Here is a 25,331-nt window from a genome sequence, read left to right as displayed (position 1 = left end):
AATAAAGAAAAAGTAATCAACTTCCAATAAAGTATCACTTTATTTTAGGGAACCTTGGATTTTGACTTGTACAGTGGGGAAAATAAGTATTTAGTCAACCACTAATTGTGCAAGTTGTCCCACTTGAAAATATTGGAGAGGCCTGTAATTGTCAACATGGGTAAACCTCAACCATGAGAGACAGAATGTGGGGGGGAAAAACAAAAAAATCACATTGCTTGATTTTTAAAGACTTTCTTTGCAAATCATGGTGGAAAATAAGTATTTGGTCAATCCCAAAAGTTCATCTCAATACTTTTTTATGTACCCTTTGTTGGCAATCACAGAGGCCAAACGTTTTCTGTAACTCTTCACAAGCTTTTCACACCCTGTTGCTGGTATTTTGGCCCCTTCCTCCATGGAGATATCCTCTAGAGCAGTGATGTTTTGGGGCTGTCGTTGGGCAACACTTTCAACTCCTTCCACAGATTTTCTATGGGGTTGAGATCTGGAGACTGGCTAGGCCACTCTAGGACCTTGAAATGCTTCTTACGTAGCCACTGCTTTGTTGCCCTGGCTGTGTGTTTGGGATCATTGTCATGCTGAAAGACCCAGCCACGTCTCATCTACATGTTTAGTTAGCTAACGATTGACACTGTGGAAGTCCGGCAGCAGTGCCCAGTGACGTCACCGCCCAGAGTGCATTGCGTCGTCAACAACAATGGCAACCTACTAGTTAAAATAAATTTTCAAATTTTATAAATAAGAAAACATTAGGAGGGTCTTGAATAATTTAAATTATTATAACTCATACGGACATTTATCTTTTAAGGACTACAAGTCTTTCTGTCCGTGGTTTCCTTTAACATTGTAAAAGAAAAGACTTACAGCGCATCAATTTGCCTGAATTTAAAAAAAAAAATTAAAAAATCACATTCAAACTGTAAAAAAATATATTTAAGGTACATTGTTTGACCATTTGACTCATTAAGGACAATATGCCAAACAATTTGACCGAAAAAACTAAATTGGCAATATTAAGCATGTTTTCACTGAAAAAAAAATCGAGCGGCTTATCAGTGTGATTGGGGTCTAATGTCTCCAAGTGACGTTTTAATTGATTTGGCTTCCTGCTGTCTGCTGCAAACATTTTTAGACACAGAAACAGACTGGTCTGGTCTTCCACTGGATTAATAGTCAAATCCAAAAACGAAATGCTTCATAAGCTTTGTCATATTTCCTCGTCTTAGCTCTTCGTATCTCCATTACTTTTTGCTGTGTGGTATTTTTGGGGTTTTTTTTCTCATGTACATTTATAATTCCTTACCTTTAAAAAAAATATATATGGCGGAAAACACACTGAAAAAGCAGTTTCTGCTATTGCACTCCTCTTTAAAAGAAACTGCTGTATTTTAAGCCAAAACAACTGTTGTGTTTGATAGAACAATATGTCTATATGCTGCCATAGCAGATTCATGGCGCATGAAGCCTTCAAACTATTTTTAATTTGTCCGTTTTACCCTGGAAAACCCCGTTTACAGACGTCGTGCAACCGCTTTTGTTTCAACCCAGCCATAAAAAGAAGGTAAGTAGTTATATTTATTATTCGAAATGTCTGTTATTTTTAGCTTAGAATCATTAATTGATGTCTAATATTTCATTTAAAAAAAAAAAACTACTTTAAAAAGTTATACTCACATATTGTAAACTTTAAACAAATTACGTCACAATGAAAAAAATGGCGTCTGTAAAAAAGTCAGATATTTACCTCATAACTATCGCTTAATTGTATTTTTTGTTACTGTCGCGTTTTCTCCGATATGTTAGATGATAAATTATCGATCCAAACAAAGAAATTTTTTTTTAAAAAAACGTTTAAAAGGGTAAATATATGAACGAAAATCTCGACCACTCCTTGATGTCTGCGATTTCTGCATCGCGACTCTTGTTATATGACCATGTTTCACCCATAAAATCTCCCAAAAATTCAGCTGTGGCCATTCACAGCTGTGTCTTGACACTCAGTGATACATGCTGCATGGAGTATTTGGATCGAAACAAGGCTAGTACGCGATAATATCTCGTTAAAGTCATGGCGTCTGAAATTCTGCTCTCGCGTGCTCTCACCTCCAGATAGCGTTTTGCTGTTAATTTTTTTTTTTTTTTTTAAATGCCCTCCTGTTCAAAATTTTTCCTCCCCCAGAAAATTGAGATTTGAAGCTTTCCAATGATGTATGACACACGCATATATGACAATTTTGAAATTTGGCCAAATTGGGGGTCTCGGAGCAGAACTTCAAGTCACCTGAGTGTTTTCCGCCATATATATGTTTTATGCGATTACTTGATTAATCGATGGAATTTTCAGTAGAACACTCGATTACTAAAATATTCAATTGTATCAATGTAGAAAGAATACATGTTGTATTGTACCATTTTTAAATTTTCACCCCTTGTAACGATCCAATTAAATCAATCAAAGAGCAAAACATCCATCAATGAAAAAACAGGCAGATCTATATTTGCTATTTACGTGACACGAGAACCAAATGCAAAGCAGCCCGTTAGACTTCTCTTATTGGTATTCACGACCACGCCTGTGCAACACATGTGCAGGCATTCAGGACAGAGTGCTTTTCTATTTGTAATCAGTATTCATAAAATTGCTGTTTGTATCCTCCTCTGTTTGTTTCCTTTCAGCACTTAGAAGCACGCATAATGTGAAGTGATTGACGCTGCATGCTCCCTGTTGTTGCCCAAAGTCTCATTAGATTGTGATTCTGAGCTTATTAGCATTCGTGTGCGTACGCATTTAGTTTTAGTACCTCATTTTGAGGCAAGTGCCCCTCCTCCCCTTCTGATCTTGCCATCAGATATATATTAGACACAATGCAAACGTCTGTGGGAGGCCCGGTCAGATGATGTTTATGTCGTGCTGAGCGCTTTTCCTGGCAGCACAATCAATAGTGTGCCTACACATTTATTTTTGTTCCCGTCAAAACGAAAAGGAAGATAATAAAATTGCAGTGTAACATGACATGTTTTGGAGCTACAGTGGGGCAAATAAGTATTTAGTCAACCACTAATTGTGCAAGTTCTCCCACTTGAAAATATTAGAGAGGCCTGTAATTGTCAACACAGACAGAATGTGAAGGGGGAAAAAAACAGAAAATCACATTGTTTGATTTTTAAAGAATTTATTTGCAAATCATGGTGGAAAATAAGTATTTGGTTGACACCAAAAGTTCATTTCAATACTTTGTTATGTACCCTTTGTTGGCAATAACGGAGGCCAAACGTTTTCTTTAACTCTTCACAAGCTTTTCACACACTGTTGCTAGTATTTTGGCCCATTCCTCCATGCAGATCTCCTCTACAGCAGTGATGTTTTGGGGCTGTCCTTGGGCAACACGGACTTTCAACTCCCTCCTCACCCCGTGGTGTCAAAATGAGAACAAGAACAGGGAGCAAAAATCCCAGAACCACACGGGGGGACCTAGTGAATGACCTACAGAGAGCTGGGACCACAGTAACAAATGCTACTATCAGTAACAAAATGCAACGCGAGGGACTCAAATCCTGCACTGCCAGACGTGTCCCCCTGCTGAAGAAAGTACACGTCCAGGCCCGTCTGCGGTTCGCTAGAGAGCATCCAGAAGAGGACTGGGAGAATGTGTTATGGTCAGATGAAACCAAAATAGAACTTTCTGGTAGAAACACAGGTTCTCTTGTTTGGAGGAGAAAGAATACGGAATTGCACCATACCCACTGTGAAGCATGAGGGTGGAAACATCATGCTTTGGGGCTGTTTTTCTGCAAAGGGACCAGGACGACTGATCAGTGGAAAGGAAAGAATGAATGGGGCCATGTATCAAGAGATTTTGAGTGAAAATCTCCTTCCATCAGCAAGGGCATTGAAGATGAGACGTGGCTGGGTCTTTCAGCATGACAATGATCCCAAACACACAGCCAGGGCAACAAAGGAGTGGCTTCGTAAGAAGCATTTCAAGGTCCTGGAGTGGCCGAGCCAGTCTCCAGGTCTCAACCCCATAGAAAATCTGCAGAGGGAGTTGAGAGTCCGTGTTGCCCAACGACAGCCCAAAAACATCACTGCTTTAGAGATCTTCATGGAGGAATGGGCCAAAATACCAGCAACAGTGTGTGAAAAGCTTGTGAAGATTTACAGAAAACGTTTGGCCTCCGTTATTGCCATCAAAGGGTACATCACAAAGAATTCAGATGAACTTTTGGTATGGACCAAATACTAATTTTCCACCATGATTTGCAAATAAATTATTTAGAAATCAAACAATGTGATTTTCTGTTTTTTTCCCACATTGTCTCTCATGGTTGAGGTTTAACCATGTTAACAATTACAGGCCTCTCCAATATTTTCAAGTGGGCGAACCTGCACAATTAGTGGTTGACTAAATACTTATTTGCCCCACTGTATGTATCGTTTGTTCATTGTTCATGATGTAATATATTGTATAGTTGTGCTCATGGACTTGCTCTACATTAGTGAGAGTCAACAGGATAAAGCAAGAAAGATGATATGAGAAATTATAGCTTATAATATACTACAGGTAGCATACTAATGTAAAAGAAAAGTCTTTTTTGCGGATCAGTGTTCATACTGCAGAGGCAACGTACTGTATAGGTAACTGATTTATATCCACATATGAATGAGCCAAAATAGGATTTGAAAAAATCTGAATTGGACACTTCACACCGCATGAAAAAATCGGATTCAGTAGGTGTCGCATACAGGCAAAGAAATTTAAATTGACTAGCATTGCTATGCTTTATAGGTTAAAAGGACCTGGATAGACCTAAAGGTGTAATATTTTCCCATGAAGGAAAAACAACAATACCGCAAAACAACACAAAATCCCCCAAATGCTTAGCAGTCTAATCACCCATTCATCAGTATTAAGCGAGTCATGTATGTGAAGTAATCTGACCTTTTAGCCAGATTGCCAAAATCACGCCAGCCGAACCGCCAACGACCCGGGCTGGCGAGATTCCGAAAACCCAGCCAAAAGGCCAAACTCCATGCATTCACCTTAGTCTTAACCCTTTGCACTGACTCCATTTTGAAAGCTTGAAAAAGGCTTCAAAACACCAGTTGACTATTCAGGTCGACAGCCATCAAATGACAAGGTGAAACAGAAATGGACTCAGGCGAGGAGGCAGACTGGTTCCAAGGTCACCATATCACAAGTCAACAAAAGGTTCCTGAGAAAAATGACAATGCTGAGTTAAACATTGTCTTTTGAAGGCTCTCCCGGGGCGGTCCGTGGGCATGAAGAAGGGTGTGTTTAGGATAATCTTCTGTCGCAGTTGGGGCTATTTAGTTCGTGCATTACAGTTGCTAAGTCACCGTTACTGGGGCAACCACAGTGGGAGATTTTGCCCGCCTCAGTGTCAAAGGGGCTCATGGAGTCTTATCAGTCGTATTATTAGTTGGATATCGGGCATTCTCCGGTGTTCTTTGTGTTGGGAAAGGATGTCCCCTCATTTGTTCTGGACTGTCCGTGAGAACTGATTGCGAGAGCTGGCGGTGCAGACGTGGGCATGTAGATGTCTTGCCTCGTCAGCGTCAATCTTGCTCAGTCAGTGACATCACGCACACGTTGGGCTTCCGTGATAAGAAGGCATCATGTATCTCTTATGCCCTATATTCTGCTTGTTTTACTTAAACTATGGTGTAAGTGCTATTTATTTTATATTGGATGTGTTAGAGTATTACAAATAGTCAAACAGTAAATCCTAAGAAAAGATACTATTCCCTTCAAAACAGTTCCGCTCACACCTCCAAAAGAATGGATTCGGGCTGCAACAATCAATCAATCAACAGCAAACATACAGCACAGAGGGACCCAGGCGAGGATCCAAGGTCACCATATCACAAGTCAACAAAAGGTTCCCGCGAAAAAATGGCAATGCTTAGTTAATCCTTTAACACCTAAGCCTATTTTGGCTGAATTTGCATGCCTTTGATGTTGCCTTTATATTTTTTTTTTAAAAAAACTGTTCACACTGGCCAAGTTGGGTGCCTTTTTTCAGGATACCTTGAACTTCATGTCCAAACTGTTGTTTTCTTCACTGACCAACTTCAATCCACATTTTGGACCCAAAAAGACAAAAAAATCCCAAAATCTTTTTTCAAAATTTGTAATGTTGATGTCCCACTGACAACCAAACATGCTCGACCAACCGTTTTCAAGCTTGATAATATTTATTTAACTTGCTAGGATAAACATTCAATAGAAAAAAATAAGATTGAATGGTTTTATGTTTGACAATTCAACACAAACAGCAGCTATGGTCATAGGCGTTTTTGGCCTTCACACATACTATGGTCAAAACATGTTATATACAGTGCAAAATAGTGAGAAAAAAATTATATATATTATCCAACACAAAAAGGGTTTGGAGGATATCTCTTTGTGAAGTTAGGTATTGTACCCATCACCTTATCAAAAGTATATATGTACATGCAATCAAGCTTCTTGAACACACATCTATATAAAAATTGAAAAGATTCATAGTGAAGAAAAAATGATAAACATTGAAAAAAAAGTATTTTCAAAAATACTGACATGTTGTTCCGTTCAATTCAGTTTTTTTAGGCATGCGACCCAATAAAGTTTGGGGGTTTTTTTGCGCACTCAATAAAGTTTGTTTTTGAACATGTCACTAAACTGCGTCACATACAACGTCACACAGCCTACTCATCCGCCGTTAGCGCGCTGCTGTCACTTCTACTCGCCGAGGCGCCGACAGATCCGAGGAAAAAAAATGACAAATACAGCTCATCCTATTCCTTGAGTTAATGAAATAATGCATTAGCTTGCGCTAAATTTGGTTTTCGGTTCATTCTATACGTTTCAAAGTCGCTCGCTCAATCCAACCAGCCGTTGCTTGCTACGCATGTCTCCTTTCCCTTAGTTGGTGCCTTGCTTGTCAGTTTATTAAAAATTTTCACATTAGGTTTGTCCTTCTTGACATCACAACGGCTCTTGGGATATGTAGTCTTTTGTGCTGCTTTCGGTTTTGAAAAAAGGACAAGAAATGATGGAAATATGGAGATAGACACATGGTCCATGCAGTGTTTTAATGCATATTTATGAGTGCAATAAAACTGTAAAACTCAAATGACATTATCTCCCGTTTGACTTTGTCGATTGACTTCAAATAAAAACTGGCGTGGACATCAACTTCCGTATTTTCAAACGAGAGCAACCAGGGGTACGTGGGGGACGTAATTACAGCGTTACGAGGCTTCAAAGATGATATGCGTAAACGTGTCGTATCCGACACGTTCGGTGTTAAAGGGTTAAACATTGTCTTTTGAAGGCTCTCGCGGGGTGGACCGTGGGCAGGAAGAAGGATGTGTTTAGACGTTGTTTAGGATTATTGTCTGTTTGTGGATTGGACAGGAGGATTCGGGAGTTACTGTTGTCAGGGCAACGAGGGTTGTGGATTTTGCCACCTCACCGTCAAAGGGACTCTTGGAGTCCTATCAGTCATGTTATCAGTTGGATATCGGGCGTTCTTCGGTGTTCCTTGTGTTGGGACAGGGCGTCCCGCCATTTGTTCTGGACTGTCCGGGAAAACTGATTGTGAGAGTTGGTGGTGCAGACGTGGGCTTGTCAGCGTCAATCATGCTCAGTCGGTTGCATGAGGCACATGTTGGGATTTCGTGATAAGAAGGCGTCATGTATGTCTTATGCCCTATATTCCTTGTTTTCCTTAAACTATATATGTATAAGTGCTATTTATTTAATATTGAGTGTGTTAGAGTAATGCAAACAGTTAGACGGTGCCTACGAGAAAAGGTACTATGTCCTTCATATGTAAGAGCTGTGTTCACATACAAGTGTGTTTACCTTCTATGCATCTGCGGGGTCTGTCTCCCTCCAGAAACAGGATACGTCGACCCAGTGGTGATCGAGCGTTACAACACCCCAGGCTTCATTGGCTGCTTATCGCGTGTGCAGTTCAACGGACTCGCCCCCCTTAAGTCAGCACTGAGGAGAGGCACGCAGACAAGTCTTGTGCAAGACGAACAGCTCGCAGCTGCCTCACCGGTGTCTTACCAGGGTAAACTAGTGGAGTCCAACTGTGGGGCATCACCTCTCACCATCCCACCAATGTCGGCTGCAACAGATCCGTGGAATCTGGACAACACAGGTCAGCGTTTCTTTAAAAAAAAAAAAAGAAGTAGTAGTATTGTCATAAGAGTGGCTTATTTTTCATTCCAACTGAGTTGGACAAGATGTTTTTGGGTTTTTTTTTTACAAAAGTTCCAAAATGTTACTGTCCCACCGGGCTGCCTTTATAATGTGAAACATTTTCAAACAAGAATAAGGTATGAAAATGCTTCTCTTCATTAATCCTATACACTCTGTGCTGTACAAATGGGGACGCGGCGTCTCCTTGATTTCTCTGGTCCATAACTTCTGTTGTACTTGTCTTAAAGACGTCATTTTTGACCAGTGATAAAGATGAATACTAGTTATTTCACTCAACACCAGATGGCAGGACTGTCACATCGTAACTAAACAGGTTTTGTAGAGAGGATGTACGGTCACTACAATATATATTTTTAATTAAAAACCTGATCCTTTTCACCCGATTCCGATCCTCTGAAAAATCTGCCCGATTTCCGATCACGCAATTGGGTGGTGAAGGAAAAGAGTCGATTTCCTTGTTACTAGTTGTTTATTCTTATAACGAACAGGAGATGATGACATGGAATTCGGGAAGAAAAAAGAACAAAGAATTTACAAATGTACACTTAAAGACAGACAAACAGAAAAGGCATGACATTCTGGTACCAGGCAGAGGTTGCGCTAGGCTTTTTCGTTGTCTGTCATTTTGACTGACAGGGTCATAAAAATCTGGTCATAATCTATTTTTACCCGTCACTTAAATTTTTAAAAGGACTATATCTTGATGCAGTCACTATATGTATATACACAATAATACTTTATAATATAGAGTAACTAACATTGGTGCAGTCATGGATTACAGTAAGCAGGCCAGTGCTGTGTTTCCATATATATTATTATATTATGTATATACAGGATATATACCCCCCCCAAGTGGGACCTTCCATTATCCTAATACATTTAATAATAATAAAATATTACATAATTCCATTATATATATATATATATATTTTTTTTTTTTTAATTATCATTAAATAAAAATGCACGTTGATACGACGCACATAAAGGAAACTTCTTTTTTGTTTTTAAATCGTTAGAAAGTTGTATGGACTTACAATCCGCTAGCTTGTTGTTTCCTGTTGTCTTCCGAATACACCTGGGTGACGGCGCGTCAAGTGTTCGTTCATAGCCGACGTGCTACCGTGGTATGCGAGCTCAGCTTAGCAAAAAGAGTACACACAGTGGTGGCACCCTCCATATTTTCCTTGAAATAATTTCAGGCTCTGGCTAGTCTGGTCCGCTTTTTTGGCTTTATGCCGCTTTCACCGTGTTACCAATTCTGCCCTTCTTGGTAATTGGCGGCATTTTCAACTGCTCGCCGCAGTGAGGAGTGAACCGGCGATTCACTTGATTTGTTGTCATCCTTCATCCTCCACTGCATCAGTCAGTCCCTCTTTTTTCACCTCTTTTATTAACACCATCGTCATTTTGGGGCTTTTTGAAGAAACTTCGGACACTCACTTGCCTTGACATTTTTCCGAGTAAAGCCAACGACGTCATGCATCAAGAGAGGCAATAGCTATTTAATATGCTCACTCGCCACCCTGTGGTCTGGGGTATGAATTGCAACCTGTCAAAATGACAGATGGACTTCAGTTTTTTCCGTCACCGTTTTAAAAAACCGGTCAACGACGGAAAATATTCGGTTAACGCGACCCCTGGTACCAGGACACAAAAAGTGTGCCTGCCCTCCCAGTGCATAGGCTTTTTACTCCCTTCTAACTTGGGGGAAGGGATAACTTCCTCCGGAGAATTGCTTGGAATGTGCAACCCCCAGTCCTGATCAGATTACATACACTGCTAAGCGGACAAAGGCCTGTGTGAATATGGAAGAAAGAAATGTTGCATCTTTCACATATGATTATGTGAAATAATGGAAATATAATCCAACAGTCTCTAAAGATAACACTGACCGATTACTTTCTTTCATGTATCCCCTCTCTTAGATGCGGAATTCCCTTTCAATGAGGAACGAGTGATTCCTGATGGAGTCAATAGAGACTCAGCCATTATTGGAGGTACACTTTGTCAAAACTTTTTCGTGTCTAGTTGCTTTGACCTCACATTGACTTTGTGTCTCCTCCGCAGGGATCATCGCAGTGGTGATCTTCACCATCTTATGCACGCTGGTGTTCCTGATCCGCTACATGTTCCGTCACAAAGGCACCTACCACACCAACGAGGCCAAAAGCACCACAGAGCCTGCCGGGGAGTCGACAGACACGGCCATCATCGGAACAGACAACCCAGAAACCATCGAAGAATCTAAGAAGGAGTGGTTCATCTAGCGACCAATGACATGACCCTCAGAGAGGACGTGGGTCGATTAACCTCAAGTTGCCAACAAGATAAAAGATGGTTATCGAAATGACCGATCATGGAAAGAATAAAGAACGGTCATTTGTTTGGACAATTATCTCCGGATGAGAGACATGTAAAATGTTTGGGTTTTGGTTTTTATACGTATATATCTATATGGAGAGTATACAAAATGCGAGAGACTCAGCCGAGTGTCGCTACATGAGACTACATGTAAATAATAACTGGCTTGTCCTTTGTATCGTGCTTGGGAGTTTTCAGAAGTCCTTTGAATACTGTATATGACAAATAGTTATATTTACTGGGTTGTGTGATAGGACAGAGTCTCTGTTGATTTTGAATTCATTTTTTTAAGAAAAACATATCTAATATATATATTTAAAAAAAATCTTATCAAAACATCATGCCAAACCATTATTTGTATTTTGTTGTTGAAAGATTTATTTAGAGAGACCATTGAATAAATACTAATCTATGAAGGAATAAGTGTTAGGGCCACACTGAGAAGATAAAAGTTGCATTCTTATGCGAAGTCAAGTTTGTCATTTGAATGTAATTAGTGAATGTCCGAAAAAATAACAAAAACTCTTGAAACCTGCAGTATTCTAAAGTATTTATTAAAATCACGTCTGTTTAACCATATAATTCCAGCAAAAGTATGCTATTGTAGTGCTTTCTCAGGAACAAAACCGTTTATACTGATCCCATTAATGTTACAAAACATTTATAGTCGATGTCTGTGCGACCCCGGCAGACCGGGGTGGTGGTCCATCTTTTTAAAAAGGGGGAACAGAGGGTGTGTTCCGATTATAGGGAGATCACACCTCTCAGCCTTCCTGGGAAGGTCTACTACTGGAGAGGAGAGATCCGTCAGGAAGTCGAATCTCTGATTCAGGAGGAGCAGTGTGGTCTTCGTCTGGGCTGCAAAACAGTGGATCAGGTCTATACCCTCAGCAGGGTTCCCAGGGAGTCATAGGAGTTCGTTCAACCAGTGTTTTGTGGACTTGGAGAAGGCATTCAATTGTGTCCCCTGGAGAGTCCTGTCGTTATATGACCAGTGTCAGAGTTTGGGCCGTGTAGTCGGTTGTAAGTTGGATCCATCCAGTGAGGGTTGGCCCCCACCAAGGCTCCCCTCTGTTCATAACCTTTATACACAGAAAATCTAGGCGTTGACAGGGTTCGGTTTGGTGGCCTCAGTATTGCATCTCGGCTTTTTGCAGATGATGTAGTGTTGTTGGTTTCACCAAGCCGTGACCTTCAACTCTCCCTGGAACAGTTCGTAGCTGAGTGTGAAGCAGTCGGGATGAGAATCAGCACCTCTAAAACTGAGACCATGGTCTTCAGTCGGGAAAAGGTGGAATGCCCTCTCTGGGTCAGGGATGAGATCCTTCCTCAAGTGGAGGAGTTCAGGTATTTCGGGGTCTTGTTCAAGAGAGAGTCCTGTGGGGGGTGCTCCAGGAGTATGAGGTATTGGAATCCCTGATACGGGGGTCCGGTCGCTGTATGACTGGTGTCAGAAACATCAGAGTTTTGTCCGTGTAGTCGGTTGCAAGTCGGATCAGTTTCTAGTGAGAGAGTACTTGTTTAGCACATCTATCTACATGGTTACCTTTCCCAAAGCGCTTCACCTTTTACGCACACATTCACACACCAAGGGTGCTGCTGTCATGCAAGGCGCTGCCAACCCATTGGGGGTAAATTAGGGTTCAGGACCTTGTCCAAGAGCTCTTCGACAATGGGCAGTCGTAGCCAGGAATCGAACCACTGACCCTTAAGTCCCAGGATAACCCGAGCTACCAACTGCGACGCGGTCGTCCCATGAGGGTTGGACTCCGCCAAGGCTGCCCTCCCTCTTTCACCGGTTCTGTCCATAACTTTTGTGGATAGAAAATCTATCCATTGACGGGGTTCAGTTTGGTGGCCTAAGTATTGCATCTCCACTTTTTGCAGATGATGTAGTGTTGCTGGCTTCACCAAGCAGTGACCTTCAACTCTTACTGGAATGGTTCATAGCCGAGTATGAAGCGGTCGGGATAAGAATCAGCACCCCCAAATCTGACACCATGGTCTTCAGTCACGAAAAGGGGGACTGCCCTCTCTGGGTCAGGGTCCTTCCCCAAGTGGAGGAGTTAAAGTATCTTGGGGTCTTGTTCAAGAGTGAGTACTGTGGGTGGTTCTCTGGGAGTATGGTGTATCGGAATCCCTGATACGGGGGATCTGGTCGCTGTACAGTGTCGATTTGGCCCGTGTAATTGGTCGTAAGTTGGATCCTTTCCAGTGAGGGTTAGACTCCGCCAAGGCTGCCCTCTATTACCTGTTCTGTTCATAACTTTTATGGACAGAATATCTAGGCGCAGCAGAGATGTTAAGGGGGTCCGGTTTGGTGGCCTCAGAGTTGCATCTCTGTATTTTGAAGATGATGTAGTGTTGTTGGCTTCAACTCTCACTGGAACGGTTCGCAGCCAAGTGTGAAGCGGTCAGGATGAGAATCAGCATCTCCAAATCCGACACCATGGTCCTTAGTCAGGAATAGTTGGAATGCCCTCTCCGGCTCGGGGATGAGGTCCTTCCCTAAGTGGTTCCCTAAGTTGGTGAAGAGCGAGCTGAGCCGAAAGCCGAAGCTCTCTATTTGCCGGTCGATCTACGTTCCTACCCTCACCTATGTTTACGACCTGTGGATCATGACCGAAAGAACAAGATCACGGAATGTGTTTCCTCCGTAGGGTGTCCGGAATCCCCCTTAGATATAAAGTGAAAAGTCCGGTCTTCCAGGCGGGGCTTGGAGTAGAGCCGCTGCCCCTCCGCATCGAGATGAAGTGGCTCGGGCATCTGATTATGATGCCTCCAGGGCACTTCCCTGGTGAGGTGTTCCAGGCACGTCCTACTGGGAGGAGGCCGTGCTAGGGAGACTGTTTACCGGCTGGCCTGGGAACACCTTGGGATACCCCAAGAATAGCTGGATGACGTGGCTGGGGAGAACGGAGAAAAATCTTGGCATTCCTCTTAATATTTCATAGGTTTAATCAAACTTTGACTCTGTTCTCATAAGATTGCAATTTTCACCCCGTAGTCTACTATAGATACTATATACTTTAGTTCTTTAGTGTGGCTTCCATAAAATACTCTTTCACACTGATTGTCATACATTTGCCAATGACAGTACATAATGTATGTATCAAAAAGAGTTTTACGTTCACGTGTATGACATTCGATTGTACGGGACGTGTCAGTGTTCCTCCAAGCATGATGGGAAATGTTTATTGTCAATGGTTGCATTTATTTAGCTTAACATAGCAGCGTTCTCTGAAGTTAAAACTAGTCTTGACTTAGTCAGACGAGAACCCTTCATTTGTCTCTTTGCCAAAAATGAATTTTACATCAACCTCCTTCAGTTTCGATACGGATAAGGAATTCTCTTTGCATATCATAATTTAATAGCCGACAAAATGTGAGCCATTAGCTTGCAAGAGGGGAGGCTACGATGGATCAGTGCACGAAACTCCAAATATTTAGGCGAAAAAATATTTTAAAAAACGATATTCAAGAGCTGATATTTGATTTGGTCGTACAAGATCAACAATTTTAGAATTGGCTTTTTTTCCCCAAATTCATGGTGCCTTTGAGCCATTTCGCCTTGTCCTGGACTAAACCTGACTAGTGCTGCATGAAATATCAAGTCGTGCATGCGTTTTTGCATTTGCTAATTTTACTGGTGCTGAGCCATTAACATGCTAAAACAGGATTTCAGAGTCAGAATAGATTCCTCTTTACAGACATGTCAAGCTGCGGAAAGCTGAGCAGTGTTTAAAGGTGAATGTGTCTGATTCGGATTCTGTACATGTTCAGAACAAGGGGACTTAAAATGCAGTGCCATCTCATCAAACTTACATTTGAATGATGCAGGTTTTGCTTATATTTTACCCAAATTTGTGTTCTCAGTTACAATTTGTCAAGCTGCCAAATGTGTACGCTTCTTATGAGTTACTCGGGATGTACTGTACGTGTGATAAAATTGCTGTGAAGCCCTCTTCCAACTAATGAATTTGTGCATCATGTTGCCTCGTAGAATAACGTAAACTCTGTCTGCCTTTTAATTTGGCCTCAAACAAGACATTTGTGAAGGTAAAAGTAACTTTTCTCTGATTGTGACGGTTCCACTATACTGTACATGGTCATGCGCACACTTATATGACCTCTCAGTGAGGTTCATGAGAATGAGAAACCGTAGATAATACCATAACCCGAATGCTTTAAGTTCTGTTGAGTTCAATAAAGAGTGTTTCGTTACTACTACTGTTTTCTACTTTTTCCATTCATCATTCACTGCATCTACAATAGCATTTGACCAGGGGCGTCACACACAGGATGTAAATGAAAAACCACAAAACTTCACGAAAAGCTAACAAAGACTGATAATTATATATACAGTCATAAAGAAAATTATTACACTTTTATAAGAGCTTTAAATGTGAATACAAAATAAAGGTCTTGAGGAGAGACAGCGAGAACCAAAGTGGTATTTGCCATGTGGCAAAATGGATTTTGCCATGTGGCATTTTTTTGCCATGTGGCAAAACTTTTTTGCCCTGTGGCCTTTTTTTTTGCCATGTGGCAAAATTTACTTGGGTGCCAGCTGAATGTCAATGTGCTCTAATGTAAAGTGTTTGGTCAAAAATCACAGACACGTTTTTCTGCCATTTAAAATGAATGGAAAATTTGGACGTGCATAGCCGTCAATGGCAGAGCTTTACTTTGGTGCCCAGTTGAATGTAAATACGCTCTGATTTAAAGTGCATGGTCAAAAATCACAGCCACACATGTTTTTCTGCCATTTAAAATGAATGGAAAATTTGGACGTGCATAGCCGTCAATGGCAGAGCCTTACTTGGGTCCCAGTTGAATGTCAATGCGCTCTGATTTAAAGTGCATGGTCAAAAATCACAGCCACACATGTTTTTCTGCCATTTAAAATGAATGTAAAATTTGGACGTGCCTAGCCGTCAATGGCAGAGCCTTACATAGGTACCCGGTTGAATGTCAATGCGCTCTAATTTAAAGTGCATGGTCAAAAATCACGGCCACACATGGTTTTCTGCCATTTAAAATGAATGTAAAATTTGGATGTGCATAGCCGTCAATTGCAGAGGCTTACTTAGGTGCCAGTTGAATGTCAATATGCTCTAATTTAAAGTGTATGGTCAAAAATCACAGCCACACATGTTTTTCTGCCATTTAAAATTAATGTAAAATTTGGACGTGCCTAGCCGTCAATGGCAGAGCCTTACATAGGTGCCAGTTGAATGTCAATGTGCTCTATTTTAAAGTGTATGGTCAAATATCACAGCCTCACATTTTTCTGCCAATGAAAATGAATACAAAATTTGGACGTGCATAGCCGTCATTGGCAGATCCTTACTTGGGTGCCCGGTTGAATGTCAATGTGCTCTAAGGTAAAGTGTATGGTCAAAAAAATCCCAGCCACGTGTTTTTCTGCTATTTAAAATGTTTGTAAAATTTGGACGTGCATAGCTGTCAATGGCAGAGCTTTACTTGGGTGCCATTTGAATGTCAATGCAGTCTAATTTAAAGTGCATTGTCAAAAATCACAGCCACACATGTTTTTCTGCCATTTAAAATTAATGTAAAATTTGGACGTGCCTAGCCGTCAATGGCAGAGCCTTACATAGGTGCCAGTTGAATGTCAATGTGCTCTATTTTAAAGTGTATGGTCAAATATCACAGCCTCACATTTTTCTGCCAATGAAAATGAATACAAAATTTGGACGTGCATAGCCGTCATTGGCAGATCCTTACTTGGGTGCCCGGTTGAATGTAAATGTGCTCTAAGGTAAAGTGTATGGTCAAAAAAATCCCAGCCACGTGTTTTTCTGCTATTTAAAATGTTTGTAAAATTTGGACGTGCATAGCTGTCAATGGCAGAGCTTTACTTGGGTGCCATTTGAATGTCAATGCAGTCTAATTTAAAGTGCATTGTCAAAAATCACAGCCACACATGTTTTTCTGCCATTTAAAATGAAAATAAAATTTGAAAGCTGGACATAAATGTGACATAATTTGCAGGGTGAAACTTTAGTAATGCCCATGATAGTGCCATGTCATAATTATGATGGTCTTGGAGAAAAGAAAGTTACCTATTACCCCAAATAAATCAACAAACTGGACTATTAGCCGCAGGATTCAAAATGAAGGGAAAAAAGTAGCGGCATATAGTCTGAAAATTACGGTTAAAGTTTTAAACATGTTACTGTCCCACCGAATTATTTTTAAACAAGAATAAAGTAGAAAAATGCTTGTCTGCATTGAGTGAATCCACTCAAATCTGCTCAAGCTGCTCACTTACACACAATGAGTTGCCACAGCAACTGTTTAACAAGTTAAATGGTGATTGTCGTGGTGAAGAAAGATCCAAAGACCCAGCTTTGGTAAATCTTTTCACTTTCTCTATTTACCATGAATTTTCCTTTCTTGACTCTACCGTTGACTCACCCTTTTCGAACTTCGATGTAGTTATTCCTGGTGCCACTCGGTGGAGCGCCACCTAAGAGTTTGCCCCTAGTGATCTGATTGGGAATGGAGCTCAGGTGTGTCTGTAAGCACTTATATAGGTAAGGGAAATCAGCTGTGTCTGTAAGTACTCATACAAGATTGCACTGGCAGATCACAGAGATGTTGCTGGTAAGTTCGCAGAACTTTTCTGTTAGAATTTGATTCTGTTTAGTAGTGATGGTGAGATGGAGCCTCGAGAGGAATTGAACCACTTAAGCCAATGGCGTACCGCAAACAACACGTCACTTTTGCTCATTAATATTCATGATGTTAGCAATTGTTGCTAGGCAGGTCAACTTCCCGTTTGTCCCTAAAAGTAAACGCATGTAAATAGTGTACGAACAAGATGTTTACTGAGCTAAACCTACCAATTCTGTCCGAAAACGATGTCCCTGGTGCCAAATTCACTGGTAAAGATGTAGAAGAACATACAAATGTTCAGTTAACCCTTAGATGCACAAGTTACTGGACCCTACATTCTTCCATAAGTGGGTCAAAAATGACCCATATTAGAACCAATGTGTTTTGCAGTCAAGCAGTTATTTGTTAGTTTCCGGGCTCCGGAGTGGCTAAGCTAGCACATAACAATGGTGTCTACTTAGCATACCAATAAAAAACAACATGTGCACGCATGAGAATCACCGATGACCCACGTAATAAATAGTTTTGGCTCTATTTCCAGGATAAAGTTATTAGAATTTACCATTGCATGTCAATAATTGTAGTATGAAACACAACATTTGAGTGATATCACATTGTTGTTTTTTTTTTCCCCCACAGACAGAGCACACTCTATTGTGGTCACGTTACGCATCTAAAAAAAAATTAGTCCTGCTTTAGAATGACATGAAATTAATTACAGCTGTTTAGTGTTACATTGTTTTGGCCAGATGAGTATTTCGAACAATGACTTGCATTTTGAATTTGACTGTTACATCTGGTAATTAGGGCTGTCAAATTTATCGCGTTAACGGGCGGTAATTAATTTCTTTATTTAATCATGTTAAAATATTTGACGCAATTAACGCATGCGCGGAATGACCCGTTCATGCGTTGCCTCAAACAGTTTACAATGACGCCGTTTTAGCACATTGAGAGCAAAAAGGCAGCGAAATGCGAGTGGACATAGGCGTTCATTGGACCACACCTTTTATTGGCTTAAGCTTTGGCAGCCACCACTGACAGTCATGGTTTCCCGACTTCCCATCATGCATTTGGGCAGAGCAGGAGACGTGCTTTTTCTTAACATAAAATTACTATAACTTGGACTCAAATTTATATTTTAAGAACTACAAGTCTTTCTATCTTGATCAGTTTAACATAAAGATTGTTAATAATGTTAATGCCATCTTGTCCATTTATTGTTATTAGGGTTGTTCCGATCATGTTTTTTTGCTCCCGATCCGATCCTGATCGTTTTATTTTGAGTATCTGCCGATCCTGATATTTCCCGATCCGATTGCTTTTTTTTGCTCCCGATTCAATTCCAATCATTCCCGATAATTTTTCCCAATCATATACATTTTGGCAATGCATTAAGAAAAAAATGGATAAAACTCGGACGAATATATACATTCAACATACAGTACATAAGTACTGTATTTGTTTATTATGACAATTAATCCTCAAGATGGCATTTACATGATTAACATTCTTTCTGTGAGAGGGATCCACGGATAGAAAGACTTGTGACTTTGTATATTGTGACTAAATATTGCCATCTAGTGTATTTGTTGAGCTTTCAGTAAATGATACAGAAGGCCATGGCCAATGCATGATGGGAAGTGGAACCATGACAAGTGAAACCACGACTGCGTAGTGCTACCAATTCATATATCTTCTCTGCGATTGGATATAATTCAAGGTGATAAGAAAAAGGTCAATTGCTACCTTGCCTCCCCACATTGCTTCCCATGAATTTTCTAATCATAGGGAAAGGGATTGTAAGGCGTTAGCCAATTGAATCAAGGCTCCAAAGGCTGTCAAAATTCACTCTACTCATTGTACGCTGCCTTTTAGCTCTCTATATTGGCAAAACAGCGTCAATACAGATGGAGCGCAACATTGCGTTAGTGGGTTGTACAGCGCATGCATTAATTGCGTTAAATATTTTCAAGTGATACACTTTTTAAAAAATTAATTACCGCCGTTATTGGGATAAATTTGATAACCCTACCTTAAACCTAAACTAAAGACTCTGGCTAAGAGTAACATATTATGTCTGTAACGTTAAATACAATTAGAAAACGATTTAATTTAAAAAAAAAAAAAATATATATATATATATATATATATATATATATATATATATATATATATATATATATTAAAAAAAGGCATGGCAGATATTTTTTGCTGATTCCGATACTTTGAAAATGACGTGATCGGACCCGATCGATCTCTAATTGTTATAAGAAACAAATAACAGTACTTATGTACAGTATGTTGAATGTTTATGTCCGTCTTGTCTTATATTTCCATTCCAACAATAATTTACAGAAAAATATGGCGTATTTTAGAGATGATTTGAATTGCGATTAATTTCTAAGCTGTGACTAACTCGATTAAAACTTTTAATCGTTTGACAGCCCTACTGGTAATATTGTTTTTTTTGTTTTTTTTTGCATGCTAACCAGGCACCACTGACTCATGCGAGCTTAGCCACTCCAGAGCCCTGAAACTAACAAATAACTGCTAAACGGCACAGAATTGGTTGAAATCAACTCCAGTGACTAAACCCCCACTAACCCGAAGATTAAGTCTCATGTCAAGAATTCTGAACTTCACCTTTAAATTGTCACTTTGAGAGACAAAAAAACAAGATTCAGAAGTCATTTTTTATTGGGATGTGGGTCAACAAAAGTTACAATACCATCAGCAGTTGAAACATTTTTCTTTTAAATGCAGTGTGAACACAAATATTTTCCCTCTGCCTCACTATTATTTGTTGTCTATAAGGCTGTTGTGTGAAATGGGAAAGCTGAAGTCTTGAAAAATCTCTGGAGCTGAGTTGTTCGACTTCGAAGGGGAAACTGTTCAGTCTTCGGTACATTCAGCTGCAACATTGGGAAATTGGCAGGTTACATGTTTGAACGATACAACAGGAAGCTATTTGAATATTCTCGTACACACCAGCACTCGGTAGCATGGCAACGTTTTCAGCTAGGACGCCGGTCTGCAAGGAGAAGTCCAGAAATTTCTGTTGTAGGTCCGCGCTAACGTCAGTAGTACGAGCTGCAAATTAAGAAGTTTTCTTTCTTAATATATGCCACCAATTACAACAAGCCAAATTAACCAAAGAGCGCCGATGACTCACTGTAAAGCTGGTTCAAAACCTCAGATACTCCATCCCTTGTTTTGATGGTGTGGAGCAATGCATAGCTATCATAATTTACGTCCACAACTCTTACGTCATTGTCATTGTTCCACTCTGGAAAACAACAGAGGTCAGTGTAATGATGTTGTAATAACAATCACAAGATTGCAGTGGTGGAATGTAATGAAGTAAAAGTACTTATTTACTGTACTTAAGTACATTTTTGTCCATCAGTACTTTACTTGAGTACAAATATGTTGTAGTATGTTATAGTTCACCACGTTTTACAGCAGCTAGCTGTATTTTTTTTACTCCTTTCTAAATTGTTGCCTGGGTTACACCATAGACTTAATAATGTATTGATGGCTCAGATTCATTCATTCATTCATTATCTTAACAAGAATTTTTACCGGAAAAGCTCTGTTTACATCAGGCGGCTGCTAGCTACATTCACTAACAGACTAGCATCGTGCTTTGACATATTTACGTGAAATAAACGCTAACTGCACGTTTTTTTTTTTCGTTTTTTTTTTCGCTTTTAACCAAGAATCAAGACTGTTTTACATCCATATCTATAAAGAATTTGGGTATTTAAGCATTTATTCGCAATAATTTTCACAGGAAAAGCTCTGTTTACATCAAGCGGCCGCTAGCTACACTGCCTAACAGACTAGCATCGTGCTTTGACATATTTACGTAAAATAAATGCTAACTGCATGTTTTATTTTTGCTTTTAACCAAGAATCGACTGTTTTACATTCATATCTATACAGAATTTGGAGAGTTAAGCATATATTCACAAAAATTTTCACCGGAAAAGCTCTGGTTACATTAGGCGGCTGCTAGCTACATTCAGTAACAGACTAGCATTGTACTCCCACATATTTACGTAAAATAAATGCTAACCTGCACGTTTTTTTGCTTTTAACCATGAATCAAGACTGTTCTACATCCATATCTATGAATAATTCGGGGATTTAAGCATTTATTCACAAGACTTTTCACCGGAAAAGCTCCGTTTACATCAGGTGGTCGCTAGCTACATTCACTAACAGACTAGCATTGTACTTCGACATATTTACGTAAAATAAACGCTAACTGCACGTTTTTTTGGGGTTTTTTTTTTCGCTTTTAACCAAGAAACGTCAATATCTATAAAGAATTTGGGGATTTAAGCATTTATTCGCAATAATTTTCATAGGAAAAGCTCCGTTTACATCAGGCGGCTTCTAGCTACATTCACTAACAGACTAGCATTGTACATTGACATATTTACGTAAAATAAACGCTAACTGCACGTTTTATTTTTGCTTTTAACCAAGAATCGAAACTGTTTTACGTCCGGCTGCCTCGAATGTCGCCACACACACATATTCATTCCAGCGCCTGACGCCCCCACCCCCTGCAATGCGCACACAGAACCTCGCACCAAATCCTCTCACATACACACGAGTTGCCAAAATAACTGTTTAACAAGTTAAACGATGATTGACGTGTGCGGCGCTTCAGAACATGTGACTGAAAAGATCAAGCACAATCATCTGTCAACATCGTTAACTTTAATTAGCAACTCCAGTGCACGTGCACTGTTTGCCTGGGGAAACAGCAGGGAGAGAGAGGGAGGAAGGAAGCGAGAATGATACTCATCTGTATTTTCTTTGATTGATTTATTTTATTTTCAATAAAAAAAAAAATCCGCGGTAGATTGAGGTCGCGAAGTTTGAAGCGCGAAGTAGCGAGGGATCACTGTGTATACATACATATATATATATATATATATATATATATATATATATACTGTATATTTGCATCGTGAGAAAATACTTGTAAAATAAATTGTAAAGCAAGTACTTTTGTACTTTTACGTCAATAAATTTATTCTTAGATACTTCTAAATATTTTTTTGCACCTGTATCTATACTTAAAAAAAAAAAAAAAAAAAAATCTACCACTGCAAGATTGTAGCCAACGGGTGCGGGTCTACTTACTTTGACTGTAGAAGGTGAAGCGTCCAGGAGTGTCTGTTTTTTTTGCCAGATGATTCATTCTCCAGCAGGTACCATCATCCCTAATAAGGGTGAGCAACATAGTTTTAATACTATGATCTGCAACATGATGATGGCAATAGACATCCAATCCTTTTTTACTAACTAGAAACTGCAATTTCTGGACAAATTACTCTGGGTCTTTGCTGTGTGGAGATACAGATCTTAGCCCCGCCCAGGTCATTCAACAGAATGGACCAACATGTCCGTGAATGGTATTAAACAAAGTAAATGCCATTACAAAAAAATGGGAAATTAGGACGTCCATGGCTGTCAATGGAATCGTGGACATTTAGGTGACACGTTCTATTGATATCTGGTCATTTCCTGTAGTTTGGGGGAGGTTTTTTTTTTTTTTTTTTGCCATTGAAAATGAATAGGAAAAAAATTCCAAAAAATTCATTGGCATTGACTTACATAGGAGCCAATAGAATACAAGTACATCGGCATAAATAGAATGGACAAAGATGCACGTCAATGGCATTAAACAAAGTAAATGCCATCAGAAATGAATGTAAAATTTGGACGTCCATGGCAGTCAATGGCAGCACCCTTCATAAGCGTCAATAGAATTGGGGAAATTTTGGGGGACACATCTTATTGATTTGAGGACATTGTTTTTTTCCCTATTGAAAATGAATGGGAAAAATTTTGGACATCCATGGCTGTCAATGGCATCGAGTTACATAGGCGTCAATGGAATCCAAGTACATTTGCATCAATAGAATGGACAAAGATGCCCGTCAATGGCATTAAACAAAATGCCATCAGGAAGTAATGTAAAATTTGGACGTCCATGGCAGTCAATGGCAGCACCCTTCATAAGCGTCAATAGAATTGGGGAAATTTGGGGGACACATCCTATTGATTTGGGGACATTGTTTTTTTCCCTATTGAAAATGAATGGGAAAATTTTTGGACGTCTATGGCTGTCAATGGCATAGAGTTACATAGACGTCAATGGAATCCAAGTACATTTGCATCAATAGATTTCGCATACATGGCCGTCAAAGGCATCAATGCGATGTAAATTCCATTGGAAGTGAATGGGAAAGTTCTCATTAAAAATGGATGGGAAATTTTATGGCAAATTTCCAGGGAACCATACATTTTTTCCAAATTCTGTATACAATATTTTTACTATATACCACAGCACGTACTTTGTGAATACTACACATATACCTGAGCTGGCAGTGAATGAGTCAATGACTTACTTTACGTGGGCGTGATTGAGTTCTATGTCTCCATCAGCGGTTGGCACAAAATTTGCAGTCCCCACCTTCATCTTATCCTTGTGGTTTACAAACCAAGCAGCATTGGTGGCAAAACCAACCGTGTACCACTTTCCTCCCATCTAAAAAAGAACAGACAAAAAAAAAATAAGTTTGTACTTTCAATAGTTTCATGTAAATGAGTAGGGGGGGAAAGCACATAATCTGCATTTGTTTTTGCCTTACCCTCTGCAAATCGAAATCCTGAACTGGCATGACATCGGCGCACGCAGCCAGTATGCACATGAGTGCAACCAGCATCCTCAGTACTGTGTTCTGCATGGCGTCTCTTTTGGGCAAGTTCCTCTTCTTCGTGGTGAGTGTGTAGAGAGGTGAGGAGTGTAAGGCAAAATGAGGGGCTTTTTATCCTCCTGCCTTCTGTTTGTCTCCTCCCATCGGCATTATAAAACTACAATGCAAATGCTGTTACACAAGTCCACGTGTGGAAGGGAGGGTTCGGGGTTGTTTGAGGGCTCCTTTTACACACCCTCATCTTGGCTTTCACGAATGGATTGCTCAAACTGTTTTGTAAGAGTACAAATGGGATTGCCATATGAAAAATGGAAGCTCACGCAACAGAATCTCATTCAAATTCCATTTTGTTTGTTTGTTTCAGCAATGCGGTTTATTACATCACGCATTTTGGAGCGTGTCAGTTTTATTATGAAGTCCGTTTTCACCTACTAGTCTTGTATAACGTTGCTACCGAATTGAAAAAAATTGAGTGGTATGAAAAAGTATCTGAATCTTTTGGAATTTCTCACATTTCTGCATAAAATCACCATCAAATGTGATCTTTGTCAAAATCACACAGATGAAAAAAAAGTCTGCTTAAACTAAAACCACCCAAACATTTATAGGTTTTCATATTTTAATGAGGATAGTATGCAAACAATTACAGAAGGGTGGGAAATAAGTAAACTATCACGTTTAATATATTGTGGCCCCCACTTTGGCATCAATAACTTCAACCAGACGCTTCCTGTAGCTGCAGATCAGTCTTGCACATCGATCAGGACTAATCTTGGCCTTTCTGCTCTACAAAACTGCTGTAGTTCAGTCAGATTCCTTGGATGTTGTTTCGGAAATTTCCAGGTTCGCGGTGAATCAGTAACAGGCACACTTTTGCAAAATAGACAATGTTTATTGATTAGAAAATGCAGAATAAATGAGATTTATTGCTTACAATGAAAATCGCTCACCGTGACAAATGAGTGGGGAGCCAAAACACTCCGGCAGAGTGGCAAAGGAAGTCCGGCAGAGCGGCAAAGGAAGTCCGCCAGCGGGTCACGTACGGATCGCCTGGTTTTGTTCCTCTGCCGCTCTACCGGAGGGTTTTGGCTCCCCGCTTATTTGTCACGGTCAGCGATTTTCATTGCTAAAGGGACATTTTGTTTTGCTGTAACGGTATCGCGGGGATTCTGGGGTTGACAAACTCAAATCTAGCATCATCCTGGACGTTTGTTATGCTTGTTTGTGATACTTGTTTGCTTGCTCTTGTGGGATTGTAATCATTCAATAAATCTAATTTATTCTGCATTTTCTAATCAATAAACATTGTCTATTTTGCAAAAGTGTGCATGTTACTGATTCA

The 25,331-nt window shown here is 40.0% G+C and overlaps 2 protein-coding genes across 3 annotated transcripts in view; one reads left to right on the top strand and one right to left on the bottom strand.

Annotated features, from left to right (window-relative positions):
• The window catches only part of cntnap2a (contactin associated protein 2a), a 674,074-nt gene extending 661,896 nt beyond the window's left edge, over positions 1-12,178 (top strand). For both annotated transcript variants that reach the window (XM_057824376.1, XM_057824377.1), the window contains 3 exons: positions 7,909-8,178; positions 10,166-10,237; positions 10,308-12,178. In XM_057824376.1, the coding sequence (XP_057680359.1) occupies positions 7,909-8,178; positions 10,166-10,237; positions 10,308-10,507 (542 nt within the window). In that variant the 3' untranslated portion in view covers positions 10,508-12,178. The remainder of the gene's footprint in view (positions 1-7,908; positions 8,179-10,165; positions 10,238-10,307) is intronic.
• A 7,750-nt stretch (positions 12,179-19,928) lies between these two features.
• LOC130908924 (lipocalin-like) lies at positions 19,929-24,091 on the bottom strand. The gene is made up of 6 exons (XM_057824869.1): positions 23,924-24,091; positions 23,681-23,820; positions 22,410-22,489; positions 20,422-20,535; positions 20,238-20,339; positions 19,929-20,161 (listed from the first exon to the last, which is right to left on the bottom strand). Exons 1-6 carry the CDS (start codon positions 24,017-24,019, stop codon positions 20,142-20,144), a joined length of 552 nt encoding a protein of 183 aa, XP_057680852.1. The 5' UTR covers positions 24,020-24,091; the 3' UTR covers positions 19,929-20,141.
• Positions 24,092-25,331: the final 1,240 nt, after the last annotated feature.

This window comes from Corythoichthys intestinalis, chromosome 20 (genome assembly GCF_030265065.1).
Source record: "Corythoichthys intestinalis isolate RoL2023-P3 chromosome 20, ASM3026506v1, whole genome shotgun sequence".
NCBI lineage: Eukaryota > Metazoa > Chordata > Actinopteri > Syngnathiformes > Syngnathidae > Corythoichthys > Corythoichthys intestinalis.
Note: the sequence above shows the minus strand (reverse complement) of the source record. Positions and strands in the feature narration are given on the sequence as shown.

What these genes read in the sequence shown, in the direction of transcription:
- LOC130908924 (XM_057824869.1), bottom strand. Translation starts at nt 24,019, where the DNA reads ATGCAGAACACAGTACTGAGGATGCTGGTTGCACTCATGTGCATACTG. An exon ending in AGGATTTCGATTTGCAGAGG is followed by an intron (nt 23,821 to 23,923) that starts GTAAGGCAAAAA and finishes GTTCTTTTTTAG; the next exon opens with ATGGGAGGAAAGTGGTACAC. An exon ending in CTTCACCTTCTACAGTCAAA is followed by an intron (nt 20,536 to 22,409) that starts GTAAGTAGACCC and finishes GTTGTTTTCCAG; the next exon opens with AGTGGAACAATGACAATGAC.